The following is a 24,850-nucleotide window of genomic DNA, read 5'->3' on the forward strand; positions in this document are numbered from 1 at the left end:
CGTCCACATGTGTGTCTGGCCTGCATGCGCCTCGGAGATAAGACAGCTCACTCACTGCTGACTTCGGCAAGTCATTCCACTATCTGAGCTCGTTTCTTCAGCTGTAAAGACCGAGCTTGGTCTAGATCAGAGCTGTTCAAACTATTCCCCAAAGGTGCTTCAGGAGCACTGCAAATATTTTATTCAAATATCCTGAGGGGTTTTTCTGTTTTTTGGGTTTTTGTTTTTGTTTTTTTTTGCTTTTTAGGGCCACACCTGCAGGATATGGAGGTTCCCAGGTTAGGGGTACAATCAGAGCTACAGCTGCCAGCCTATGCCACAGCCACAGCCATACCAGATCCGAGCTGCATCTGCAACTTACACCACGGCTCATGGCAACACAAGATCCTTAACCCACTAAGCAAGGCCAGGGATCGAACCTGCATCCTCGAGGATGCTAGTCAGGTTCGTTAACCACTGAGCCATGACGGGAACTTCTCAAGTATCCTGAGATTTTTAAGGCTACCGCTTTTCTGTGACCTTATTTTCCTAGTACTATATCACCGAAACAAAATGCAGACATAAAACAGACGTTGAAGCTGGTGTAAAATTGCAAGGATCACTTATAACCCTTGATTTCAATGTTCTGCGTTCATCAGAATCATCTGTTATATAACATCCATGTCATCATAAATAAATGCCATCGTTATTCAACACCTGAGCTGAGCGTCTGCTCTCTAGTCTTGCCTCAGTAAGGTAGCAATTTTGATTTCTATTTTTACAGAGACGCAGGGAGATGAAATTTTGTACCCAAGGCCCTAGAGCTAGTGAGAGGAGCGCCTCAATTCCAATCCAAGTCTTTTGGACCCTATGTGGATACTTTCAGTTAAAAAACAGAAGTGTGGCCATTAAATGCTCATTTCTGCTTTTCTGTTGGAGGGGCCATGTGCGCTTTCATTGGGAGAAAGGATCATGGAGAACCACCCGGCCAGAGAATCTAGAGGCCCCTCCAGCTCTTGCCGATGACTCGTTCAGGAGGATGTGGAGGCGCTTAGCCTCTCCCCGGGCCCTCCCAGGAAGACGGGGCAGTGCTTACGGGCTTGGAGAAGTGTGGCCTTGCTTTTCCTATGAGCTGGCCGGCAGACATCTGCACCCAGCTACGCCTAGTGCCTCACGATTGCAGGCCAGGCCTGGCAGGACAGAGGGGCACTTACTTTCTTTTTTAGTCCACAGTTGAGATCAGCGGTCAGCAACTCCTGACCCTGAAAGACCATCACGTGGACCATGCAGGGCCTGAGAGGCCCATGGCAAGGCCTGTATGCAACGAGGAAGGGGAAAGTGGGGAGGAAAAGCCAGTTCACAAGAAGGGAAAAAAGACTGAGGAAGAGAGAGGAGAGAATCACACTTTTTCACTCTCCACCCAATCAAAGTAGACTCTTTCTGTGCTGCAAGGCATATTTTTTAGTCATCTCCCAACCAGGACTGTGTTCTAACTCCATGTAGAGCAACCATTTTCTATTTGGTATTTAAACACAAAGTGGAGAGCAGTCTGTTTTACTGAAATTCAAGTAAAAACCAGAACGTGTTGTCAATATTCCTAACAACAAAAATAATAACAATAGCTTACCATTTGTCAAATGCCAGCAAGTGTTCCAAGGTCTTTCCATTTCCTCTTCACAACAGTTTGGCAAAGAAAATATGATTTCCTCATTTTACAGAAGAAACTGCAGCTTGGATGAGGCTGCTCAAATGTAAAGGGTAGCAGAACTGGAACTGGGATCTGTCTCTCTCTTTTTTTTTTTTAAGGGCCGAACCACAGCATACGGAGGTTCCCAGGCTAGAGGTCGAACTGGAGCTTCAGCTGCCGGCCACAGACACAGCAACACAGGATCCGAGCCGTGTGTACAACCTACACCACAGCTCGTGGCAATGCCAGATCCCTAACCCACTGATCGAGGCCAGGGATTGAACCCACATCCTCACAGACACTATGCCAGGTTCTTAACCTGCTGAGCCACAGCGGGAACTCCTGGGATCTGTCTTTCTGACACCCAAGCTCAAAATTTTCCACGGCACAACGGTGCCCCTGCTTTTCAGGCTTTGTGCGCCAGACGGTTCAAGCTGGGTCGGAGAAATTCACTGATTTTCCTTTGCTAGGAAAAGCCACCAGTACCGACCCCCCGCCCCAGGAACCAGGAACTCAAAAAGAAATACAAGTCCCAGCACGACCAAATGATCTGCAAGTGCCTCTCCCTGAGCATCTCCTACGCTGCCACCATCGGGGGCCTGACCACCATCATCGGCACCTCCACCAGCCTCATCTTCCTGGAACACTTCAACAAGTAAGCCACTCGCTCGGTCAGTACATGCTGGCGAATCACCCACTGTGTGTCAGGAACAGAACTAGGTGCTGAGGATACCGGAAGATGGAACCAGAACAGTTTCTGTACCAAGAGGGGAAAGAGACGGTCGAGTCACTGCAGTTGAATGGGATGGGAAGGGCGGGATTCTGCAGGAGCAGCCCAGCCAGTGGAGAGGAAACCCCTCCCCAAAGAGGTGACAATGAAAGGGAAGACCTGGGACACGGGCCGGAGTAAACCACATGAAGGGAGAGCTTCCAGACCAAGGAAACAGTGCAGGAGGGCTCAGAGCAAGAGAATGGAGCTCCCGAAAGAACACAGGGCAAAAGGAGGCCAGGGAGGTCGATGCGCAGGTCACAGGGAGCCTCACGAGGCCGGCGAAGGACCTTGGACTTCATCCAGAAGGCTGCGGGGAGCCTTTGAAGAATTTCCTGGTGACCTAGATCAGAGCAATGTGGTCAAGTGATTGGAAAGAAATGTCCGTAGGTTGGGGAATAAGATGGAGACGAGGAAAAGGAGAGATGGCTGTGAAGGGAAGGAGAGATGGGGGTGATGACTAAAGGAGGGCGAAGTAGGATCAAGAAGGGGGTTTTAAGAGGGAAGACATTTAAATGCTGCTAGGAATGATCCCGATGGGGGGATAATTACTGACTTGGGAGAGAGGGGATGACCGATAGAGTGAAGTCACTAAGAAAACAGGACAGGATGGGATCCAGGGCAGGGAGTGAAGAAAATGACTGTGTGGGCTACTTTGCTGTATAGCAGAAATTGACAGAACACTGTAAATCAACTCTACTTTAATTTAAAATTTTTTTTTGTAAAGAAAAAAAAAAAAACCTCATCATCCACAGCAAGAGACACACATCTTTCATCTCAGCTCAAAAGGGAAGGAGAGAAGAAAGGAAAGAGGGAGGGAGGGGGGAGGGACGAAGACCCAAGCAAAGTTTAAGACCTAACTGCCCAGGATCTGAGCTCCTCACACCACAGTACTCTGTCCAGGCCCTGAATTTCTTCTCTTTAATTTCTGGCTCACTTTGCAACTGAGCAAATTCATATTCCTTTACTCTATTTCCTGCGTGGTAAAATGGTCTTTAACCCTAATTGTGATTTACCTGGACAATCAGGATTCTAGGAAGGTGGGCTCCCTGGATCCCCACTGGTCTGAAAAGGCCACCAGGCTGTTTTTCTTGGCACTGGTGAACAGACCACCCCCAGAGTTGATTCCGGCTGTGTTTAAGAATCACTTTCAGCATATACAGTCTCACTTCTAAAAATTCTATAAATCCTATTAGGCCTTGGCATTAAATCATAGAAGTCTATTATTTAATTGATTCTAAAAGTCCATCCCTTTTCCTGGGTCCAGGAGCAGGGCCTGGGCTTCTGGGTACAGGGAAGAGATGACGCAACAGACTTCACATCTGCTAGCCCAGGACAGCCACAGACTCACTGAGGGATTTATACCCTCGGGTATCCTTCTGTCTCCAAGAGCCCTTCCCAATGCCCACTGTCAGTGACCCACCCTGGCCTTCAGGGAGGGCACAAGCCGTCATAACACGGATGTTAGAGGCACACAGATGTTAGTAAAACCAAGTCCATGACCAGGCCACAGTGCAAAAGAAGTAGATGTCCCTGTGACAAGAGAGATTCAACATCTGGTGTTCTCTTTGGGGGTGGGGTGGGGGATCCTGTTCTTGGCCCTTCTCTCCATTTCCATGAAGAGCCTATTGTGAAAAGAGGGGCGCCGTCTCTTCCCACCTCTGACAAGTTCTATGCCCAGCCTCAACAAAAAGGGTCCACAGGCCTTGTTCAGGCTCAAGTCATGGCTCCCATGTGGTCCAGCCAGCCAGGAAACCATGCCTGGGATCTGGGGACGAGAAGTCCTCTGGATAACCTCCTTGGCCCCCAAGACAGCAGTGGATTTGGGGATTGCAACTCATGGTTCCCCTGTGGGAACAGTTAACATCGAAACGCATGCCAATCAGAACTCACCTGCCTTCGCTGATTTTATAAACAAAGTTTATCAGATTGCCTCCCCTAGTCTCTGTTCTCTGTCTTGAAAACCAGAGGAGTAAAGTTATCAGAATCCTTATGTAAAGTAAAAACAAACAGTTCTGGAAGTGATTTTCCTGGGTGGAAAGTACATATGCCTCAGTGATACAAATTTTGGTTGTTTCAGTGATATAAATTTTAGCTCATTTCATAAGTCTTGATTGGGTTCAGTTGCAGCTGTCAAATGAATTCTAGATAATGTTTAACCATATTTATATCATTATCTCTGTCATTAGCTCTGCTGTATGTCTTCTTAAGGAGCGTTTAGCTTATTACCCCCAAATCAGCACATGGAAAGCCACCTTTTTCTAATCGCTGACCTGGCTCTTTCCCTCCAGCCAGTATCCAGGTGCAGACGTGGTCAACTTTGGCACCTGGTTCCTCTTCAGCTTCCCCATCTCCCTCATCATGCTGGTGGTCAGCTGGTTCTGGATGCACTGGCTGTTCCTGGGCTGCAAGTGAGTCCCGGGCCCCTGCCCATGAGGCGCTAAGCCTCTCCTGTCCATCCAGGGACATGGACATGGCCCATGCCCTGGAGGACGCCACTCCAGGGAGCTGCCACCTAACCACAGAGGATGCCCTGAGGAGGACGCAGTGCCTACATGAGTCAGGCATCACCTGTTCCAGACACTGAACATACACAGAGTCCACACTGCGAGCTCTACGGTGACATGTTCTTCATTTCAACCAATTGGTTAGAGGAAGTGCAGGAGTCATAAAAAGTCCAAATTGTGGAGTGTTTAAGGTAGTTTCATTTCTCTCAAAGCATACAGAGTCATCTGAACTAATTTCTAGAGAAATGACTTTAAGCAGAAGTTCCTTTGGCTTCATTTTATAGACATGACTGATTTATACTTAATAAGTGTGTGAAATATGCTCATACCCTTCAAAATATCAGACATGCCTCTTGCAATCTTATTTCTACTATTAACCTGCTCAGCGAGCCTTTTTTCCATTACCATACACTTACTCCAAATACGTAAAGGAAGATATATAAGAATTTTTGCTTTTAGTCCATGAACCCAACATTCCCATTGCTCAGGGAATGTTCTCTGAGCTGACTTTTTAAAAAATAACTCATAGACTACTGTCAAATCAATGACAGCTGTATACATCTATGCCTCCAGTTAGCTAACTGAGAAGTAGCATCCACTTTTACCCCGGACAAGCCTTGTCTCTAGACAGAGACACACACACACCAATATATAAGCATCTACAGATATGCCACATCACATCAATTCTCGCTTATGTAAAGGACAAGCGTACAGAAGCAATCCCACATAAATACACTCAGACAAGCCCATGAGACGTGACTTCACACTGATACACCAGAGAAATCCCCAGAGGCTGTGTAACTTGGCAGATCAAGTTGTAGGATAGGTGGGGTGGGTGGGAGGGAGAAGAGTGATCGCAGCAAACCTGTAGTATCTGTATTTGCTTGAGACTTGATCTCACCGGGCCTCAGAAGTGTGCTTCCTTTATTCTTCTGCCCATTCTCCCTTCTCAGTTTTAAAGAGACCTGCTCTCTAAGCAAGAAGAAGAAGACCAAAAGGGAAGAGTTATCAGAGAAGCGGATCCAACAGGAATATGAAAAGCTGGGAGCCGTTAGGTGGGAATCAGCTCTTCCTCCACTTTCCTTCCCCAGGAGAAAGCTCAGCAGGTCACGTGCCCACAGAAGCAGCCTTGTTCTCAGCCATCCCTTGAGTAGGGGGGGAGTTCTCCTCAACTCTAAATCCAGGCATTCGGAGATGCCCCCGACTCTGGGGGCTGCCCTTCCCTTTCCGGGGGAAGGTCCAAGTGATTAAGCAGTAACTGTGCTCTCCTCTCTGGTGCTGGAGCTCCGAGTACAGACGCATCCCAAAGCGAAGGGCCAGAGCCAGCGGAGATGCCCCAGGTCCCAGAGTGGGTCTTTCTGTTTTATTTTATAGTTACCCTGAAATGGTGACTGGATTTTTCTTCATCCTGATGACAGTGCTGTGGTTTACTCGGGAGCCTGGCTTTGTCCCCGGCTGGGACTCCTTCTTTGAAAAGTAAGTAATAGCATCTCTGAGAACAACCTCTTCACCCAAACTCTTCAAAGAGAACTCACCTGGCTCCCCTCCTGGACTCTCAGGTACAGTCATGAGCCCAGGGAGCACCTTGTTCCCTTGAAAGACCTCTTTTTTGGGGAAGCCGCCATGTGGAGTCAGGAAGAATAGTCTCTGGAGTCTGAGTTTGGGATCAGAGCTGCCATGTATCGGCCACATGACCTTGGTCTTATTATTTAAGCTCTGGGAACCCCAGTTTTTATGAGGGTTAAAGAAGACAATGTTTGTAAAGTAAAACACCGCCTATAAAGACTGGGCCACGGGGTCGAGGCGGTGTAAGGAGAGGCAAACACAAGCTCTAGCCCCACCCCTATGCGCCAGGACCAGGGCCACCGGCCACAAGCTCTCAGTGCCAGCTTGTGACCCTCTCAGGAGAGAGGGGCATCCTTTTCTATTCTCCTTTATCTAAACAATTCCGGGTCACTCCTCCTAATAGGCCCACAAATTCACACTAGGACAGCTACCCCAGCCAGGCCCTGCCTCCGGACATTAACCATTGCTCACCAAATCCACTGCTGAACAGCACGGCAGCAACTGGCAAGAAAGAAGGTTGACATTCCCTCTAGACAAGGTCTGAAGAGAGGCACTGTGTCCAGACAGGATGGTACCCCCGGGGCTTCCCAACCCTCCTCCCCAGCTCTGCTCATCTCTTTGCCAGGAAGGGCTATTGCACCGACGCTACAGTCTCCATCTTCCTTGGCTTCCTCCTCTTTCTGATTCCAGCAAAGAAGCCTTGTTTCAGGAAAAAGAATGATGGTGAGAGGAGTTCAAAGGAAGAACTTGGGGGCGGGCTCTGGTCAAATATGGTCCAAGTCAGAACTGTCAGGTAAAATACCCAAGCCCTCCTGCCTGCCCCCCCCCCGCCCCCGAGTAGCAGAGCATCCTCCCAAATCACCTGGTGCCTCCACGAGGCCCCGAGCTCCACAAATCACCCCCACTAGTGTTCATCCGGCTCTACCTCCCTGTCTACCTGTGATCCAGGGGAGGACCAGGAGCCCTCCCCGGGGATGGAGCCCATCATCACATGGAAGGACTTCCAGAAGACCATGCCTTGGGAGATTGTCATCCTGGTGGGAGGAGGCTATGCTCTGGCTTCTGGCAGCAAGGTAACCCTTGAGTCTGTTTTACTGGGCCAAATATTTTTCCAGCAGCTTTACCTGATGAGTCATGATGGCCCTGGGAGGGGAATGTACAGGCACTGAGAGGCGAAAAGTCCCAACTCACTGGAAAGGGAGCCAGTACAACCAGGAATAGACATCCTGTCCCATGCTGAGCCTCTAAGCTGGCACTACTAGGAACAGAGGTACAGACCGGCTGTGCCCTGGTCATGGCACAGTCATTCACACCTCATTTATGGGCCCACGCTGCTATAAGCAAAACATGTACTGGATTTTGCAGCCATCTCCCTCTGGGGTTTTGACAGCGGTGACAGGTGTGTCCGCAAGGGCTCAGAGGTGCCCCACCTTGACCCACAGCAAAATGTCCTCCGCCAGTCCATATGCATTGCATATGGAGAATGTATGCTAAAAGCTGACGTAAATGCCTCCCGATTTCCTGATTGGGAGGATCTGGGATGAGATCTTTTAAAGGGGGCTGGTGGGAAAAAATGATTTTCCTGGACTGTTAAACCTTTCCTGAAGTAAACCAGCCTAAGCATCAGTCAGGAGAAGGTTCTGTTTTCTCCCTCTACCGTCTCTATACGTCAACCCATTCTAAACTTGGCTCACTTCTGATGGCCACTGTGGGCCCAAACATCATTTATATCTACACCATTCACAAGGTCACAGAATCCTCCCCTTGGAAGTTACGGCGGAAGACGCCGGGTCCCGTCTCCCACTCAGAGATCTTTCCCTGCGTGACCCCTGAGCTCGAACACCCCAGGGACAGCAAGCCCTGCGGAGATAACGAAGAGTAGCTGGTCTTTACTTTCAGCTCAGCCCTTCTGGATGTCTTCCACTCTTTGTTCTGGCTTTCTTCTCGGGACCCCTCTCCTAGTGATAATTATTGAAACAATAAAGGCAGTGATTAGGTCCCCATAGATCATTTTGTCCCCCAAGTAGAGAACTCCCTGGTTGCTTTCACCATTCCTCAGGGGAGTAGAGACCTCTTAGCATGCTGGTCTCTCTCCTTAGAACTCACCCTGCTCTGCCCTTGGTCAGACCTGGTCCAGGGCGGTCAGTCTACCCAAGCCCCAACCTGTACTTCTATGGTAGATTTTACAAGCCTTCCCTGCACTCATGTCATTGTTTATATGCAGTCAACTAAAACCCGTCCTTCTTTTCGCTGTTAGCCACCATTAAGCTTCACGTCCTTCAACCAATCCTGTATATATGCTGTCAGTATTTTTAGCTCCAAGTTCACACCATCATACTTAGCTTCGTTGAATTTCAGTTTTGGCCAGTTTTGGCCTCTGAGCCCAGGCTGGCAAGATCTTTTTTTTTTTTAACCAAAATGTGCATGTAGAGTTGGTACATCTGTAAAACCTACTGACTCTACTAACTTTAATAAGATAATTCAGGTACTATATATATGGTTCTTATTCAAAATAATTTCAGAGTCTTAACATAAGGGAGGAAAACACAATAAAAAAATGTTTTCATCCAAGGGTTTAAAAAAGTAAACTTTCCTTCGTGTTTTCTTTTCCTTACTTTGCAATTTAATGTATCAGTTTATTTCAAATTATAGCATAAACTAGTTTTTCTGAAAAAAAAAATTGCCACTAAGTTATTTCACTTTACTTATGAGTACTACTTGGATAACATGAAAAATAAAACTCCATTTCTTTTAAACATACCCTTTCCACTCAGCTAACTGCTCTCCCTCTCCTGTCTTTGTCCAGTAAGCAAGGGTTAATGTGTGACAAGAGATAGTAGGTGCAGAGTTCCTGTAGGGCTCAAGCCTCTGCACCAACCATTAATTGACGCGGGCCCCACGTACTGGGTTTACAGCTCTCAGTCGGTTGATACAAAAGAAAGTGCTCCAAGGTAAAAATGGCTACATCAGAGAATTCTGAAGTCCTTTGGCCATGAGCATGCCATCAAGTGGCCAGGGTGCTGTGGAGATCAAATGAGCTTTTGATGAACTTGCAAAAGAGGAAAGGTAGTAAAACATGAGTAGGACTTACAGTTTGAGGAATCATACATAGAATGTGTCACCTTGCTTCCTGCCCTACTCCCACTTCTTTATTGCATTTGCAGTCTGGAAGGTAAAGAGGAAAAGTCAAAGCCTGTCAACCATGTACGAGAGAGGAGGGAGGGGAGAAGAGCCAAAGAAGGCATGTGGCAACCTGGGGTTTTCTAAGAACAAAACCTCAATTGTGCCCTTCATTTTTAGGGGAAGGAGAGAGCCCTCGTCATTGGCAGATGAACATCTTCCAACCAAATAAATTATTCCAAGTGGGAATATTCATTTATTTGAGAAGACAGGTTTAAGTGTTACTAATTGCAAGGTTCAAGCATGGCAACATGGCTTTATGTGGTCAAAAAGTATGGGCAAGCGTGGATCTTGACGTCAGCCATGATGAGACTTAAATCTAAGACAGGCTGAGAATGAATGACTGTTTTCTAGGCCAATAAGGTGGCACCTTCTCCTCTGAATGGAGACAGACCTGTGATCCCTCTCCCCTTCATTACTCATGTAAAACTTCCAACTTCAGCCCTGCACACTCATACCCCTAAAATTAAAGGACGAGTCACTATCCAAAGACACTGATAATGTTTTCTCGTTCAGAGGTGATAAAATAAGTAGATTTCAAAGCAGAATTAGGGATTATACTTGGCACCCTGTGTAAAGGGCCTTGTTGATTGCATGGCGAGAGGGTCAGAGGCTGGAGAAAGAGTAACCAGTTTGAAGGTAAGGGGCTGATCTCCAACCCCTGCCACGTCATCACAGCGCTGAGAAGGTTGCCAGGAATTGGGGGGGGGGGGGCCTCCATGCCCTGAGACAACAACTGACCAGGAGATTCCAAGACTGAATGCTGTACAATCATGAAAAAAAAAAAAATTTGCTGGGCTACAAAAAAAGACCTAATCATCAGAATCAGGAATGCCCATGGGTCCAGTGTATCTGAAAATAAGGAGGCAAATTAGATGGCTCCTGGTGGTCCCTTCCGGCCCCCCACCATCCCTGACCTGGAGCTAAGAATCCCATTGGGAGCGCACTTCTCCTTTCTTCTGACTGCATCACCCCGTCTCCCTGCAGACCTCTGGTCTCTCCACGTGGATTGGGTACCAGATGTTGTCTCTGAGCAGCCTGCCACCGTGGGCCGTCACCCTGCTGGCATGCATCCTGGTGTCCATCGTCACAGAGTTTGTGAGCAATCCAGCCACCATCACCATCTTCCTGCCCATCCTGTGCAGCTTGGTGAGTAGAGCAGAGCTCCCAGATGTCCAGACAGGCTGCCCCAGGAACAGAGTGGCAGGCCAGGCCCAGGGGCAGTTCCACAGCCATGCTCTCTCTTCTGGTCATGGCCACAGCCTTCACTGACTGGCGCTCCAGCCCCAGTTTGAAAAATGAAGTCTTTCAAATAGTCACTGATAAGTAAATAGATAATAACAGCAAGAACTCTAGAAACCCTTTCCCAAAAGACTAGCTTTTTTTTTTTTTTTTTTTTTGTCTTTTTTGCTATTTCTTGGGCCACTCCCGCGGCATATGGAGGTTCCCAGGCTAGGGGTCCAATCGGAGCTGTAGCCGCCAGCCTACGCCAGAGCCACAACAACTCGGGATCTGAGCCACGTCTGCAACCTACACCTCAGCTCACGGCAACGCCGGATCGTTAACCCACTGAGCGAGGCCAGGGATCGAACCCGCAACCTCATGGTTCCTAGTCGGATTCATTAACCACTGCGCCACGACAGGAACTCCCCAAAAGACTAGGTTTAGTTTAGGAGCAACCCTGAAGGGAAATAAGAATGGACAACATACCGGTAAAACCCTTAGTTTCCTATTCCCCCAATCGTGATCAACCTTCCTCTCCTGAGATAAGACCTAACAGGAAGGCAGGAGAAATAGCTACAGAAAATGGAGGCAAAACACTCCCAGAAGGACTCTCAGTTGCACAGTCCAAAACCCCAGCTCTATCATCACCGACTCCACCCAGTTTCTCTATCCAGAGTCTGAGAGTTATGAGCAAGGCCGTTCTGCTCTTTCTAACCCCAAACAACCCTAGCCACTCTTTGCTCATTGCTCGGCTGTCTCCCTCCAACTTCTCCCTCCCATCATCCCACTGTGTGAGCCTGGGAATGCACTTACTCAAAACTTGGCAATGTGGAGGGTAGAACCATGGATTCAAGTCCCATATAAACAGGCAATTATCTTACTGGGAAAAAAAACCTTAGGTCTGCACGCCAAGAACAAGAGATCCCTACTTCAATCAAAGCAACTTATTCATGAGATTTATGTTTGAAGAGTTTATCAGCTAAAGAATAAAATTTTTAAATCACTTTAAGGCTAGCACCAAGAAATGAAACATCCCTTCTGGTTAGTAACTCAGGGCCCATGTTTCCATGGGAACGAGTGAGCAGCAGGAGCCAATCCAAGGTCGCACAGCGCTGCATGTTTTTGAGGGCAGGATTTAACCACCCCCAGCACATGGTGTCCAGCCAAGGTTAGCCAACACGGAGCCATCATTTAAAGCATACTCGTGACGATAAGCACGGGAAATGCAGGTCTCGCCTCAACGCTCATGTTTCTGTGAATTTCCTCTTCTAGTCGGAGACGCTGCACATCAATCCACTCTACACCCTGATCCCTGTCACCATGTGCATCTCCTTTGCAGTGATGTTGCCTGTGGGCAACCCCCCCAACGCCATCGTCTTCAGCTATGGGCACTGCCAGATTAAAGATATGGTGAGTCACGGGGGTCCTCTTCCCACCAGCCCACCTGCCATGAGAACAGGGGTGACTGGCTTCACAGCCTTCTCTGAAGTTTATCATTTTGTAAGCGGTGCCCTTGATCTGTCAGAGATCAAGCCAGTGTGACAGGGAGAACGGTCCTGGTGAAAGGTTCTTGTTTAATCCACGAGCACCAAGAAGGGCAATAATGTATTCTCCCCAGCCCGTATCTGGGAAAAAGTGGGTAGGCGGACAGAAAAGCTGGAACAGATGCAGGCTGTGACCCAGTTCCAGAAGGTGAGAGCTTGTTCGAGTCTTTGCTGCAGATTCTTCATTGGATGGTGGGGCTATTCATTCAAAGAGTTGCAGGTTTATTCATAGAAGGTGAAGTCAGAGAAACTATGTGATCCAAGGGCAAAAGATATGTTGTGAGAACAGGATCCTTCTGTTCAGCCCCCACCCCCAAGCAAGAAACCCCCAAAACAACAAGGGCACAACGAAGCATCCATAGCTCATTCCTTAGTTTTCAGCAAGGCTCACAGAAGACGGCTTTGAGGAGACACCCTGCCACTGACTTCAGTGTCAGGCACATCCACCCTCCATGCCTCAACCCACGCTCACTGCTGTGCTCAATACCCATGGCTGATGGGGCTGGGGAGGGATGAAAAAACTAACAAGGTACCTGGGGCCTGGCTGGCTGAAACAGGGCCCATTCACCCCTGCTGGGGGTGGGTGTCTCTATTTCTCACTCGAGTCCAAATTTGATCTCGGCAGCCCTGTAAACATCAAATGGAGAAAGAGAAGAGCTTCAGGCTGGCAGCAGATATTCAAATCCTTTCTACTTTCAAGCTGCTCATGAGTCATCTGAATTACTTCAGAGAGGGGAGGTCACAGCTACCCCTCTGTCCCCCTCATATCTTAGTGCAACCCCCCAACACTCTCTTCCTGCACACCTCCCACAATCCTCGCCTCCGCTGCCTCTGCCATGCACTCCTGCCGCTCTCCCCCTGCCTTCCTCTCTGCAATCAGGTGCTCATCCATTTTTAAAAGCACTGGATGACAAGCAGTGAGTGAGCTGGCTCTGGGTTCTATTCCCAGCCTGGCCCCTGACTTAAGACTTCACTTTCTTCATCCGCTAAGTGAAGACTTTCAAACCAGATGCTCTATGTGGTCTCTTTCAGCTCTGTTCAACCTTAACTTTGCTCCTTTAGAACATGCCTCCCCTCACCTGCTACAAAACATGGGCAGCTCTCCATGCCAAAAGGCCTAGGAGGCCAGGATGAGTCATAAATCCAGGGCAGAAAGGCAACATGTCTAGTCATTTGCTTGGAACAATTTCCTAGCCTTCATTTTCCCCTCCTAACTTTCCCAACTTAATCCCAGCAACTGGCCTTGTTGTGGCGACATGCTGTGTGCTTATTACCTGGCAGGTTGCCAGCCATCCTTACACTTTTCCAAATGGCCCTGGTTCTGCCATCCTGTCATCCCTCACGTTCCCCTTCCGCCTGTGTCAATGCCATGACAAATGGAAGGGGTCAGAGCCATGGAGGTGACAGTCCCTCAGGAGGAAGCAGTGAAGGGGAGGGACTGAAGGCCCCGTGCCATCCAGGGCGCCTGTGTCACCTTCCTGAGGAAGGGCTGAGCAGAGACAGCTGACTTGTTTCTCCCAGTGCACCCAAGGCTCACTACCTGCATGAGCTGTTCTTTGGAGAAAAGAAGTAACGGTGGCAAAACTTGGTAGAACACAGCCTCTCCTCCAAGTCCCCCATATACATCAGCACATTAAAGGTTCTGAGAGGTTCCTGCTTTAAAGAGCTGTTTAATTTTGATAAACACGTTTCCCATCACAGAGCTACAGAACCCTTCTTTGGTGAAACCTAACATTCCAAGATCTGGGGTTCAAGTTCATACCTTCCAGGCCTCCATGTGATAGGGAGAGTGTGACAAGCGTAGAGATGATTCTAATGGCCCTCGTCCAGCCCCAAGCCCTCCCTGCTCTCAACAGTCCCCCGCCCCTACGAGGCCCGACTCGAGCACCCCAGTGACTGGGACAAATCAGGGCCAAGCAGGTGGGCTGTGATCGTGTCCGGGGCGAGGTTCGGGCGGGAGTGCTTGGATCCGTGCTGCTGCCCGCTCACAGTGACTAGGGCACGCTGCTTTGTGTCCCGCAGGTGAAAGCTGGCCTGGGGATCAATGTCATTGGCCTGGTGATCGTGATGGTGGCCATCAATACATGGGGGATTAACCTCTTCCACCTGGACACTTATCCCGCCTGGGCTAAGGTCGGGAACGTCACTGATCAGGCCTAACTCGTGGGCAAAGAGCCCAACCAGAGGAGCTGCCAGCGCCTGGCAGAATCTGATCAACAGGCCAAGAAAACCACCAGGAGCACACAACCTCCACCAGAAGGTTCCTCCGTCCACCGCCTCGAGTGGAGCGCAGGGAGTCTCCCACGAGAGCACAGGCTCGGGTGCTGGTGTCTCCTGCTCCGCCCTCCCTCCTCAGCACCTTGGCTCGTGGAGACGTAAAGCCTTCCCCTCCCTCCCCATATATCGTCTCTCCAATCAGCTCTTCTGAAAACAGGACGAGACAAAAGCCTGTCTTGGTTGCCCTCAGAGGCTGAGCCTCAACGACTGAAGAGTCTCACTGGGTTTGATGTTATTCTTAATTTTGTAATCCCCTTTAGGAGTCGAAGGAGAAATCCATTCTGCCTTCACCCAGAGAGCAAAACGAGTGACGTCTCCTCTTTGGGAGAAAGTCTCAACCAGCACTTGAGCCTAACATCAGCTCCTTTCTCCTAAGGGTTTCTGTCCTGAGTTCTCTCCACACAAAGGCAGTTCTTACGAAGGCCTCTCTGTGGCTATCAGCACTCTTATCATTACTTCAAGTCCCTTCTAAGCATCTTTCTTCAATAGCTTCTCTATGCCTTGCACCAAATTCCTGTAAAGAAATAGTGTTTTCCTTCAGAAAAGAGGCTGGCTGTTCTGAGTGTGAAAGGAAAAGGAAGTAGAGAAAGAAGACACATCGTGATGAGTATCTCCCTTCACTCATCACTAAGCATCAGTGCCACCTCACTGGTTAAGAGGGAGGAAAAAACGCTCCATACCTGTCTTGGTAAGGAGGCCAGAACTGTGACTAAGATCACAGCACTATTAGTGATATCTGACAGGCTTTCTTCTGGAGGTAATGAATACTTCCACCCTGAGAAGACAAGTACAGAAAGGTCCAAACACATCAGTGACTTTCTACAAGTCATTGAGCCCTTGAGGGGAGGGGAGATGTCTTCTATCTCGTAAAGTCCTGGCAACTTAGGCAGTAGAGTAATCTGTACCTGCTCAATAAACGTTTCCCTTGAGAAAAATCACTTTGGAAATGCAAGCCTTCTTCCTGTTGAACTGCACCATTTTGCCCACAACAGAGGTCCCTGCTATATGACTGGATGTAGCCCCACTGCCCTCTGGTTTTCAGGCATTACACATTTCTGGTTACTTGCTAAATATGTCTTATGGGAAAAGGAGGACCCCAAAGTTAACTGCACTAGTTGAACCGATTTTAAGTTACTACTGATAGCACGTTATGTTACAGCTTCTGCCAATTAGCTTAGGCCAATTTATTTGGCCACTTATAAAAGTGAATGAGCCCAAATGAAATATCAACATTAGGCACATCACAGCCGGTCTGATGAAGCCAGCATCCTATAGTCACGCTGTTCTAACATGTTCAGAAGAGTCAGGATGTTACTCCTGTTGTCAGGGTGGCCAAACTGTCAGATGTCTGACCCTCTAAAGAACTTAGACATTGAGCCACTGAGCTGCATCAGACAATAAAACAAAGGCTCAGATAATCAATGAAGATTCTAGGAGTAGAAATAGGTAAAAAGAGAAAGAAAAGCTGACTTAGAATGACTGGCCCCTGTTCAGCTGTTTAAGAGCCTGACTTGCTCCAAAGGGAAAGCAGCTCAGCCACTCTGTTGCTCCAAGCCAAGTGCTTCCAGCAGCTAATACACTCAAGCGGCCAATTCAGAAAGGGTGTTTATTTCAGTCTGGCCCACTGATCATTCTAAAGAACAGCAGTGTTCTCTCCCCAAACCAAAGGTTCAGGCCAAACAAGACTGCTCATTCCAACAACAGGGAATGTCAGATATGACTAACAACTCCCAGTCTTTAAAGTCACTCTGCTGTGGGACAGTAACTAACAGCTCTAATTAATAGTCTTGTGTCTCTTGCAAATATATTACATCTGATTTTTATTTTTTCACATCACAACTCTACATGGGTGGAAAAGCTCTAAATGATCATCTTATACCAGCTCATTTTATATATGATGAAGGTGAGAAACAAAGACACTAAGTAGAGTTATATCTTGTTCTCAATTATACATCAAATTGGCCTAAAGCTGCCTCTGAAAATTTTTTTTGGTCATTTTTTTTTTGCCGTTTCTTGGGCCGCTCCTGCGGCATATGGAGATTCCCAGGCTAGGGGTTGAATCGAAGCTGCAGCTGCCCGCCTATGCCAGAGCCACAGCAACGTGGGATCCGAGCCGCATCTGCGACCTACACCACAGCTCATAGCAACGCCGGATCCTTAACCCACTGAGCAAGGCTAGGGATCGAACCCGCAACCTCATGGTTCCTAGTCGGATTCATTAATCACTGAGCCACGACAGCAACTCCTGAAATTTCTTTAAGTCGCCCATGAAGTACACAGTATAAAATCTTATATGTTAGTATGTACAGGAAACAAAGACTCACATGCCATCTTGAGTATAAAATAGCTAGTTTTCCCTGCATTGTCAGATCCCTCTTTCTTTAGCTGAACCCAAATAAAATAGGTGGCTTCACAGTTACGACAGTTTGAAAAGTACATCTAAACCCTAGAATCACTCTCAGGAGATCGAGGCAACAGACCCCTTAGAAGACAAAGGAAACTGACAGCACCCGAGGGCACAGGAAGCTGTCCTGCAGCTGCTGCACAGTTTACAGGGCAGCGCCTGCTTGGCCCGCTGCCGTACAACTGCACCCGCAAGAGTGAGGCAACCAAACCGCATTTTTCACAGGCAGGCCCCAAGCTCTAGTTCTGCAATGTCCCGTCCCGTGCACTTTCCACAAAACCTCACTGCTTGGTTCTTTCATTCCTCTCCCAGTGCCTCAAGACACACCATTCACTAGGTCTTCAGTTCTTGACCATGGTGCATCCAAATTTAGAAAGATATAAAAACTGAACATTAGAAAATCCAAGTTTCACAAACTGTTTAAGGTCAGGCGAGGTCTCAAAATATTTCCTCTCCACCACCCTGTTCCTTTCCACAAGGTAAGGCCTTCACAGTCAGTAGCGAAAAAAGAGCTCATTCATCTGCATAAGGAATGGAAATGCTATGTGCAAAGTCTGAACTGGGAAGCTGAAGAAAAGCGTCATTTGCTCCAGCACAGTATATAGTGTTCCTTCAGGAAGAATAACAGAGAAAGCATTTAAAATGTAGGAGATCTCAGCAGAAAAACAAACACCAGCATGGTATCTAGGGAGGGAACTGCCCAGTGGAAATGAGAACATTATACATGTTACATATGTTCCATGAGCCTGTAAGTACAGACAACCAGAAAGCCCACACATTGTAACTGTTCTCTAGTCACACGAATAAAAAATGAGTAAATTAGTTAGAAAGAAGGAAATAAAATTGTTCCTTTAAATCAAAAACTGCTTAATTGTATAAAACACATCTACAGATATCAACTTATAACCTCAAATTATAAAATACAATGCCCTCTGGACAATTTAAGTAAGGTTGTTTTGGTTTTTCTTCCCCCTTTTTTTTTAATTTGGGAGACTTACAATTCAAGGATAAGGTTTCCATTTCAAAGTATTTTTTAAGTATCTGACATTAATCCTGAAGTCTTATTTTTTACATGTGAGCATCCTTCCGTAGTATCTTACGTAACTCTCCTGTCATGGTTGGGTGTAGCAAAAGTTTCCTTAAAATCCCATCAAGTAGTTTTAAATTTTTTTTTTTCTTTTTTTGCCTTTTTGGGCTGCATCGGCAGCATATGGAAGTTCCCAGGCTGGGGGTCCACTAGGAGCTGCAGCTGCTGGCCTATGCCACAGCCATAGCAACAGTGGGTCCGAGCCACATCTGCAACCCACACCACAGCCCACAGCAATGTCAGATCCTTAACCCACTGAGGGAGGCCAAGGATCAAACCCACATCCTCATGGATACTAGTCGCATTCATTTCCACTGTGCCACAACAGGAACTCCTCAAGATTTTTTTAAAGGAAAAAAAAAAAGGCATGTCTTGCAGTAGTTCTTCCCACCCCTCTGCAGGGACCTCTACAAAACACCCAGAGAATGTTAACTTTGAGTACCACGATCACAACCACCACACCGCCTAAAACCCATAATGGTTCTAGGTCCCCCAACAATATGTCTCCGTGAAGATAATCCTGCCTGAGAACTCCAGATCCCTTTCACTCCTACAAGAGCCTGAAATGGGAGAGGGAATCTGAATGGTGACCATGAAGTTGGCCTGCACTCTTTGTGTTGCTGTTCACACGTTTAAGGTGATTAGCTGGGTGGCTCCCACTGGTGGAGATGATCCCGTCAGCAAGGTTAAGTGTCACTCCCAGGGGAAGCTCCAAGTCCAATCGTGCCTCATTTACAAGTACAATTATAGAGACCTCATCATGCAACATCTAAGTGACTCACATCCCCAAAGAAGCCACCTGGGAGACCATACACACAAGCATCAAGGCTCCATGGCTGATAACAATGAATCCCTCTTTGAAAACAGCTTTCTAAGCTTGTGAAAGTTTGAATACCTATCAAGATGGTAAACCATTATCCTTCAAGGCTGTAGTTCATTCTGCTAACAATTCAGTCATTTAAGATCAAACCTGGTAAGCCAGGTGGTATGATCACAGTGGATACTACAGATTTTCATTTTACAAAGAGAATGACACATTTTGCATGGTTCATAAACTGGTTCCAGAAGTGAGTGCAGAAAAAAGTATTCTGACCAAAGGCAGCACGTTCCAACTAATATCTACTATTTATTGGACAATCTGCAAAGCACTGTGCTACACACCACGTATGTTATCTCAACAGTTTCTCATGGAAGCCCTATGAGGTAGGTACTGCATCCACATCTTAAAGAGAAAACAACAGTTTTGGAGAAATAAGCCACTTGCCCCTGATCACACTCTGTCTGAGGAGAAGACAAACTATAATAAGGTCCTAATTTGTCTCACGAACCAGGACAACCTGACAGGGACAAAATGTATCTCCATGTTTGAAAGATCCACGTTTTCAAAGAAAAGTAGAATCACCTCACTGTATAATCACATTTACTGTCAGTGCCATCAGTGTCTGAAAAAAAGGTGTCTCTAAAATCATCCTTCCAGTTTACTAATTCTGCTAAAATGTTTCCAGGAATGGCATTATCAGTGAAGCTGATACCCAACAAACTATACTTCGAGGGCTTTAGCTTGGTAAAGCCCTAGAAACTACAGGGTAAACTACACTTCTAGGGCTTTAGCTTGGCGCTATCCCTGGCATAGATATGCATAACAATATTAGGTTTAAGGTTATCACCATAATAACAAAAGACAGGAAACAACCTAAATGTTCACCAGGAGCTGACTAAATCAACTGCAGCATATTCATTCAACAGAACCTTATGCAGTCACAAAAGGGGAAGAGGTTTTTTGTTCCTTACATACGGATATGGAATGATCTCCACTGAGGAAAATTCTGTATATAGCTTGTTATCATTTGTATAATAACCCTCATGAACATGTTTGTTTAGGGACAGAATCTTTTTCAAAAAAACTGGCAACAGTGCCTGACTCCAGGAAGAGGAATTAGGAGCTGCAGGACATGGGTGGGAGAAGTCCTTAATTCTAAATCACTTTTGTACTGACCCAAGGGGAAGTTACCTATTTAAATTTTTTTCACTTAAAAAAATGTGGACTGATTATACATTTGACAAACTAAGAGAGCAATTTCTGATTGCAGGAAAAAAACACAAAAAGGCTTCCTATGAGACTGAGCAATGCCAGATCCTTAACCCACTCACTCAGGGGCTCACTATAAAGTTATAATGTAAACATATTTTTTAAATATAAAAAGGCATAAAACTTCCCTTATAATCAACTTCTCATTTATCCACCAGGTAATGTCACATGCACCTGTTATCCCATAAAGTATGATTCTTACGAGGGAAAAGAACCAGATCAAACACATCATTAAAAAACAACATGAATATTAGACTAGGAATACTATTGAGGACAACGGCCATTATTTTAAATATTTGTAAGTTCTCAGGGTTCTCAGAACACTGTTTCTTGGTTAATGAATAGCAAATTGATATAGTGGTTACAATAGCAACTATGCAGCTTCCTGACAACAATGGATAATTCACCAGGAACTGGCTTCTTGATTTTAACTACTATTTTGAAATAACATAATTAAGTACCGAATGTTTAAATACCCATTATATAATTGCTAGAATGTGAAATCAGCATTATTTATATCTCATCTGCTATACAAAATTTATCAATTTTTCTTTTGAAAAAAGGTAATAGAAATTCCAAAGAAAAAGGGAGAGACTACTAATTAAAGGTCATGTTTACTAATCTAGCACCATAATTCCAGTTTCAGGGCCTTCCAAGTGGCTGGAAGGAGCAAGGGAAGAAGTGATGCTGTTGGAAAATTAAGGGTAGTTCTTAACTTGTGGCCCCATTTGTGCTCTAAGGCAACACAATGAAGAAAACTGCTGAGGCTGGAAATTAAAACAAAAGCTTTTGGTTCAGAGTAAAGAAGGCCCTCGACAATAGTAGAATCCAGAAGGCAGGGCTGGAGTCGGCCTCATGAACTAGGGGGTTTCTTCTTGGCATCCAGGTCCTTTTTAATGTCTTCAAGTTTTTTAGCCAGGTTTGGTATCTTTAAAGAGAAAAAAAGATTATTATAATTTCCCATCTACCTAATCAATATTCTTTCACTTCTCTTCCCAAGATAAATGGCTTTTAAATTTTTCCTAAAAGAAACCTGCTAAGGGTAGGTTCTTAGTCTCATAACTGCCTAAGGGTATCAAAAGTTGTCAAGAAAGCTCTCTCCCCAAAAGCCAGACCCCGACTTCTACTTTTATATACCCACTCTAGCCCCTCAACCCAGTTCCAAGTAACAGATATACATATCAACAATAAATGTGCCCTCCATTAATACGCCCCTGCCTAGAAAGCCGTATGATTCAAGGGAAGGTTGACAAAGAGAATTCCCTGTGTCACACTCAAAGCTTCACTACAAAACAAATCAAAAGTTAATACCATGCTTCCCCTTGCTTGTCTCTTTAAAGGAAGTATTACCTTTTGGGATCCCCATTCGTGGGCAGTTGTGTCCCTTGGTTTTCCACCTCCCCATCTGTAAAGTGAAGCTCCTACAACTCTGTCCTCCCTGACTGTGCTGCACTATATAGATCCACCTCCAAACAGCTCAGTCATCTCTACTACTGGGCAGGGGGCTGGAAAGAGCATCCAATCAAAGTCTCACTTCACATGATTTTCCAGAGAACTATAGGAATCTAACTTAATGTTACTCTGGCCAACAAACACAGCTCAGTGTCACCATGAGACCATTTAAACTGATGGGATTTTGCCCTCTTAGACTGAAACAGGGGACAAAAGCTTCTGTGAGTTCTATTTTTTTTTCAAACAATGGAAAACCTTTCTACAAAATACAGGACTTTCTCCTCCGAAATTCAGACCTATGGACCTCAAGCACATCTTACTTCAAAGAACACAAGTCACTACCTATTGGTTACATGGAATCAAGGAGGATGTGGATGTGGTCACTTACATCATAGTTCTGAGCCAGATACATTCCAACCACGTTGCCAAGAGTAAATCCAAGCTGTAAGAATAGAACAGCAAGAGTCACACTGGAGACGGAGTTCTGTGCCATCTGATACCAAACCAGACTACATGGACAATATTTTCCTAAGGAGCTCAGGTCAGTTAGAAGACCCCACTGTACAGTCTAGGGCTGTGCACACCATGAAATTCACATTTTCCTTCTATAAAATAAACATATGAATATTCTCTCAAAAGGTTAAAGAGCATAGGAAAGAATATACGGTGGCACTCAACACACCTCCCCTACATTCGCCTTACCCCTTGAAATCCCCATCAATACTAGGCTGTAAGTTCTAGAAACTCAAGCCAAAATTCTGAATATTGTTAAAAGCTGAAATTTATTTTTTGAACTTTTTCTGTTATGAAATATGATATGTCTAGCTATACCAAATTAAAAGTATTCCATTAAAAAAAGTATTCAACTGAATCACAGGATCTTAGAAAATAAAGAGACTTTTCACAGTTCAATCTCTTCCTACTTCAAGAGGAACCCGAGGCCTAGGGCAGTGAAGTTAACTTGTTCAGGGTCATTCATAACAAGGAGCACGAGACATCCTAAATTAGATTCACATTCAAAACCTAAAATATAGGAGTTCCCGTCGTGGCGCAGTGGTTAACGAATCCGACTAGGAACCATGAGGTTGCATGTTCGGTCCCTGCCCTTGCTCAGTGGGTTAACGATCCAGCGTTGCCGTGAGCTGTGGTGTAGGTTGCAGACGCGGCTCGGATCCCGCGTTGCTGTGGCTCTGGCGTAGGCCGGTGGCTACAGCTCCGATTCAACCCCTAGCCTGGGAACCTCCATATGCCGCAGGGAGCGGCCCAAGAAATAGCAACAACAACGACAAAAGACAAAAGACAAAAAAAAAAAAAAAATGTAAAACCTAAAATATACAATGATATAACGCATACAACTGGCTTAGCACTCTGCCATGGGTGGTATCTAATGGGCAGGACACTTAAGACCTGCAGAGAACACAGGTCCCATAACCAGCTCTTAATCAGTGACAAGACAGACGGGCATGATTTTTAAAGAACTGTAAGTGTTTACCCCTTTGGGGGACTGTTTTCCTGAACAAAATCTGTTTCACGAAAATTAAGCACTCCATTCACATTATAAAAGCTTCAAAGCTCCTTAAGCTTCAAGTTTCAGTGATGATCTAAATTCCTTGGGGATTTTTCCCCAATAACTTTTTCTTTCTTTTTCTTTTTTGCTGCCCCTCAGCATATGGAGTTCCTGGGCCAAGGATCACATCCGAGCTGCAGTTGCGACCTAAGCTGCAGCTGCAGCAACAATGGATCCTTAGCCCACTGTGCCAGGCCGGGGATCAAACCTGTGTCCCAGAGCTTCCAAGACAGCACTGATCCCATTTTACCACAACAGGAACTCCTAATTTCTAAATTCATAAATTCAAACTGGCATTTGATTTTTTTTACCATTCTCTTTAATCTATGTTTCTCCCATTCAACACACAGCAAAGGTCAACATAGGAAAAAAACTAAAGCACAGCACTTGAGACTACTGGTCACATGCAGAATGGTCTAACTGTCCTCAAGTTAGAGATGCACACAGGAGACAGAACACAGGTGGACCCTTACAAGCTTTAAAACCAAAAGCATTATCTAAATTGCCTAGAAAACTAATAAGCATAAAAGAGGACACTGACGTCTAACCATAGACCATTTTTTGATCATTTCATTAATCACAATCTTGTGAAATATTTTTACCAACAAGGTACCAAAAAGCAAAATTATTTTTTTCACTCCTATAGGTTGGAATCAGGTAGTCAAAGGTTTTCCTAATTCAGAGTATTAAACTTGCTTAAAAGAAGAGAAAGGAGTTCCCATCGTGGCACAGTGGAAACAAATCCGACTAAGAACCATGAGGTTGTGGGTTCGATCCCTGGCTTCGCTCAGTGGCTTAAGGATCCGGCGTTACTGTGAGCTGTGGTGTAGGCTGCAGACGTGGTTCAGATCTGGCACTGCTGTGGCTCTGGCGGAGGCTGGTAGCAACAGCTCCGATTCGACCCCTAGCCTGGGAACCTCCATATGCTGCAGGTGTGGCCCTAAAAAGACAAAAGACAAAAGACAAAAAAAAAAAAAAAAAGAAGAGGAGGAAAGAAGCTACATTTTAGCTCAGCAGGTTAAGAACCCGACATGGAATCCATGAGGATGCAGGTTCAATTCCTTGCCTTGCTCAATGGGTTAAGGATCCGATGTTGCTGCTAGCTGCAGCGTAAGTCACAGATGCAGCTCGGGTCTGGTGTTGCTGTAGCTGTGGCACAAGCTGGCAGCTGCAGCTCTGACTTGACCCCTAGCCTGGAAACTTCCACATACCACAGGTGCAGCCATTAAAAAGGAAAAAAAAAAAAAAAAAAAAAAAGAAAAAAAAGAAGAGGGGGAAAAAAATCATCGGAGAGTGTTAGCTCTAAGACCAAATAAAATTTAGGCCTGTGAAGAAGATGGCAGAATAGAAGGACTGGAGCTCAACTTCTCTCTAAAAACAATAAAATTCACAACTAAAGACTGAGCACTCTTCACCCAGATGGACTGGAAACCTTAATAAAGATATCCTACTCCAGAAGAAAAAGAGGAGGACACATCAAGAGGTAGGAGGGGTGATTCTGTGATATAAACAACCCCA

The 24,850-nt window shown here is 46.0% G+C and overlaps 2 protein-coding genes across 8 annotated transcripts in view; one reads left to right on the top strand and one right to left on the bottom strand.

Moving 5' to 3' along the window:
* SLC13A4 (solute carrier family 13 member 4) overlaps positions 1 to 15,671 on the top strand; it is a 42,219-nt gene extending 26,548 nt beyond the window's left edge. Inside the window, exons 8-16 of the mRNA XM_003134643.5 lie at positions 2,137 to 2,321; positions 4,727 to 4,846; positions 5,896 to 5,997; positions 6,317 to 6,418; positions 7,134 to 7,231; positions 7,457 to 7,581; positions 10,676 to 10,837; positions 12,185 to 12,322; positions 14,479 to 15,671. Of these exons, the coding sequence (XP_003134691.1) occupies positions 2,137 to 2,321; positions 4,727 to 4,846; positions 5,896 to 5,997; positions 6,317 to 6,418; positions 7,134 to 7,231; positions 7,457 to 7,581; positions 10,676 to 10,837; positions 12,185 to 12,322; positions 14,479 to 14,616 (1,170 nt within the window). The 3' untranslated portion in view covers positions 14,617 to 15,671. The remainder of the gene's footprint in view (positions 1 to 2,136; positions 2,322 to 4,726; positions 4,847 to 5,895; positions 5,998 to 6,316; positions 6,419 to 7,133; positions 7,232 to 7,456; positions 7,582 to 10,675; positions 10,838 to 12,184; positions 12,323 to 14,478) is intronic.
* Positions 1 to 24,850, bottom strand: part of LOC106506763 (short transmembrane mitochondrial protein 1) — a 74,330-nt gene that overhangs the window by 29,260 nt on the left and 20,220 nt on the right. The window contains exons 2-7 of one of the 7 annotated variants that reach the window (XR_014833729.1): positions 22,154 to 22,207; positions 21,030 to 21,241; positions 15,414 to 15,508; positions 12,990 to 13,083; positions 9,600 to 9,673; positions 3,120 to 8,466 (exon numbers count right to left, since the gene is read on the bottom strand). Coding sequence is in view for 1 of the 7 variants with exons in the window: in XM_085005394.1 (XP_084861520.1) it covers positions 21,167 to 21,241; positions 22,154 to 22,207 (129 nt within the window). In the remaining 6 variants the exon portion in view is untranslated. Of the gene's footprint in view, positions 1 to 3,119; positions 8,467 to 9,599; positions 9,674 to 11,868; positions 12,707 to 12,989; positions 13,084 to 15,413; positions 15,509 to 19,330; positions 21,242 to 22,153; positions 22,208 to 24,850 lie in introns of those variants that run through there. The other 6 variants (XR_014833730.1, XR_014833726.1, XR_014833727.1 and 3 more) reach the window with 6 other exon arrangements.

This window comes from Sus scrofa, chromosome 18, assembly GCF_054392235.1.
Source record: "Sus scrofa isolate SSC_HxYL_T2T_F1_AM1 chromosome 18, Sscrofa_HxYL_maternal_Yorkshire_Landrace_v2.0, whole genome shotgun sequence".
NCBI classification, from domain to species: domain Eukaryota; kingdom Metazoa; phylum Chordata; class Mammalia; order Artiodactyla; family Suidae; genus Sus; species Sus scrofa.